At 37.8% G+C, this 2,659-nt stretch overlaps 1 protein-coding gene across 1 annotated transcript; it reads right to left on the bottom strand.

The window, feature by feature from the left end:
• Positions 1–1,194: 1,194 nt before the first annotated feature.
• Positions 1,195–2,133, bottom strand: LOC140070062 (olfactory receptor 1E16-like). Its single transcript, XM_072116390.1, has one exon. The coding sequence runs from the start codon at positions 2,131–2,133 to the stop codon at positions 1,195–1,197; it is 939 nt and encodes a 312-aa protein (XP_071972491.1).
• Between the last annotated feature and the right edge of the window lie 526 nt (positions 2,134–2,659).

Raw genomic sequence — 2,659 nt, forward strand, 5'->3', positions numbered from 1 at the left:
ACTGTTATATACATATTATGGTGTACAAAGGTGTATATGTATATTACAGTACATCTCCTCCATTCTTCAGTTTAATAGTTAGGGTGTCGAGTTCCCTGACACTCCCAACCCCATAGCAGCTGCTATGGCTTTTACGCCGGTAGTTACACCCCTGCTGGAGTATAACGATTGGATATATGTGGGCTCATTGAGCCAACAGACCTGTTTGACTTGGGGTGGAGTCCAAAGGCACTACCATTATGGTAGCCCCATAGAAGGTTCTGGACTTAACTTTGAACACAAGAACACTATCTCTCATATTAGTCTGGTGGAAGATCGTCTAGGTTGGTTAGAGGATGTCAATCACAGAGAAGATTTCTAGAATTTGATATCAACAGGATGTAAATTATTGTAAGGAACAACCAAGCTAAGTAACCCAACATTCAGACTCTCCCTTTATGTCACAGTAACTTTGATCTGGATAGAAGTAGGGTAGTGCAAAAGCATTAATATTGTCAACAGGTTTCAACTAACTCTGAGACAAAACCTTTCCAGTCCAGCTCCACAAAGATTAGTTCATTTTGCAACCTTATCACAGACCAGGTATTCTTGAACTCATATTGGGATTCAGAGATAGGAGGAGCAGGAGCGTTATTAGTAGATGTTATAGAAAAATTGATTAAAGCATTAAAAGGACAACTACCATCACATTTACTAACGGTAGATGTACCAAAATTAAATGCGTGTTCATTTCACTAGGAGATGACAATGCTTTTTATATGACCAGGAACAGAGAGATTTTCTTAAAAAGACTAAAAATATTAAAATGAGCCTGAGGCGCTCCAGCCTATGTCACTGTAGCACCTCTTGATCCGTTGCCTTATAACATATGCATGCCCGCTCTGTGCTTATTGCAGCCTACTCCCACCAGCCGATCCACAGACCTCATAATCAGTGGGTGGGACCAGGATGCAAAGGTGTGTCCTTGTTACTTGACTTTTTTGCATTTTTTACTTTTATTGGAGGAATAATTTGGGTTAGCGGATGAAAATCAGAAAGTTGTGCCACAAACAGTCTCCCTATAGCCCCCGTAATATGCAAGAAAAACTCCTCAAATATAGCAAAATAACCCAATGGTTTATTAAATCAGAAAAAGAAGCAGGAGAACAGACAGAAAGCATAATGAAGATTATTATTAGAAAAGGTTATTGAAGGTTAATTTGTTGTCATTAAACACTTTTTGTTTCTAAAAATCTTTATTACACATTTTTTAAATTCCGAATTTCTTACACTATAAATGATAGGATTTAACATGGGAGTGACTACTGTGTAGAGGATAGAGAGAACTTTATCCTGACCTGGCAGGTGACTAGACCTTGGGCTCATGTACATAAATACTAGTGTGCAATAGTATAGGGATACCACTGTAAGATGGGAGGAACATGTAGAGAAAGCTTTGAGTCTTCCTTTGGTAATGTGGATTTTTAGAATGGTTGAAATGATTTGAATATAAGATACCAGCGTCAACAGGAATGAGCAAAGAGTAAAGAAGGCACCGGTGATAAAGAGTACAAGTTCATTGACCCAAGTGTCTGTACACGATAGCTGGAGGAGTGGTGGCATCTCACAAAAATAATGGTTCACTTGAGTGGACTTACAATAGGACAACCGGAAGGTCAGAACTGCATGGATCATAGAGAATGAGAAGCTTAAAGTCCAGGATCCGGCAGCCAACCCTAGACGTCTCCTTGTGTCTATGATTGTTTTATAATGCAAAGGCTTACAGATAGCAACATATCTATCATAAGCCATGACAGCCAACATCAAACACTCTGTAGATCCCAGACTCAAATGGAAGTACATCTGTGTAGCACATGCCAAGAAAGATATTGTCCTATCCTGGGATATGGTATTTTTAAGAAGCTTGGGTACAATGGTGGTGGAGAAACAAAGATCAATAATTGCGAGATTGCTGAGGAAGAAGTACATTGGTGTCTGGAGAGAAGAATTAAACCTCACCACAATGATTATCAGAAAGTTTCCAGATAGTGTCACCAAATACATAAAGACAAACAAAAAAAAGAGGATAAGTTGCCAATCTGGATTGTTAGAGAGTCCTATGAGGATAAAGGTTTTCACCAATGTTTGATTCATATTTTATCTGCATAAGATGTTTATTATTTAACTGGATAAATGATTGGAAATTACTTAATAGTAAGAAAGAGACTGGAATTTAACATTTTTATAAGTTTTTTCAGTTTATAAATAGACCTATAGTTCAACACCACTGCAACCCATCTACTCTCCGACTGTGACCCATCTTCTCCCCAACAGAAAAAGTCTCCAACATCAACTAGAAAATTTCCCCTCGGTTTTATTCTTGGTGAAGGATTTGGACAGTACATTTGGGAATCACTAATACTAGTTATATGTATTTATGTTAGCTAAAATGGTTTAGGATTTCTGATTTTCTGAGAAGACTAGGTAATGACTTCAATCTCAACGTTTGGGTTACTGGCAGCCAAGCCTTATCACAGAAGTGCCAAGTCTCGGATATACATGGCAAAAAAGGGGAAAAAATGAAATGTCTATAGCAATAATTTGTAACATTTTGTACCAAGTAGTCATCTGAAAAAAAAAAAAAATTTGTGGGGAAATCTAATGTCTCCTCCCTCTATTT

Source organism: Engystomops pustulosus, chromosome 7 (genome assembly GCF_040894005.1).
Source record: "Engystomops pustulosus chromosome 7, aEngPut4.maternal, whole genome shotgun sequence".
Classification (NCBI taxonomy): Eukaryota; Metazoa; Chordata; class Amphibia; order Anura; family Leptodactylidae; genus Engystomops; species Engystomops pustulosus.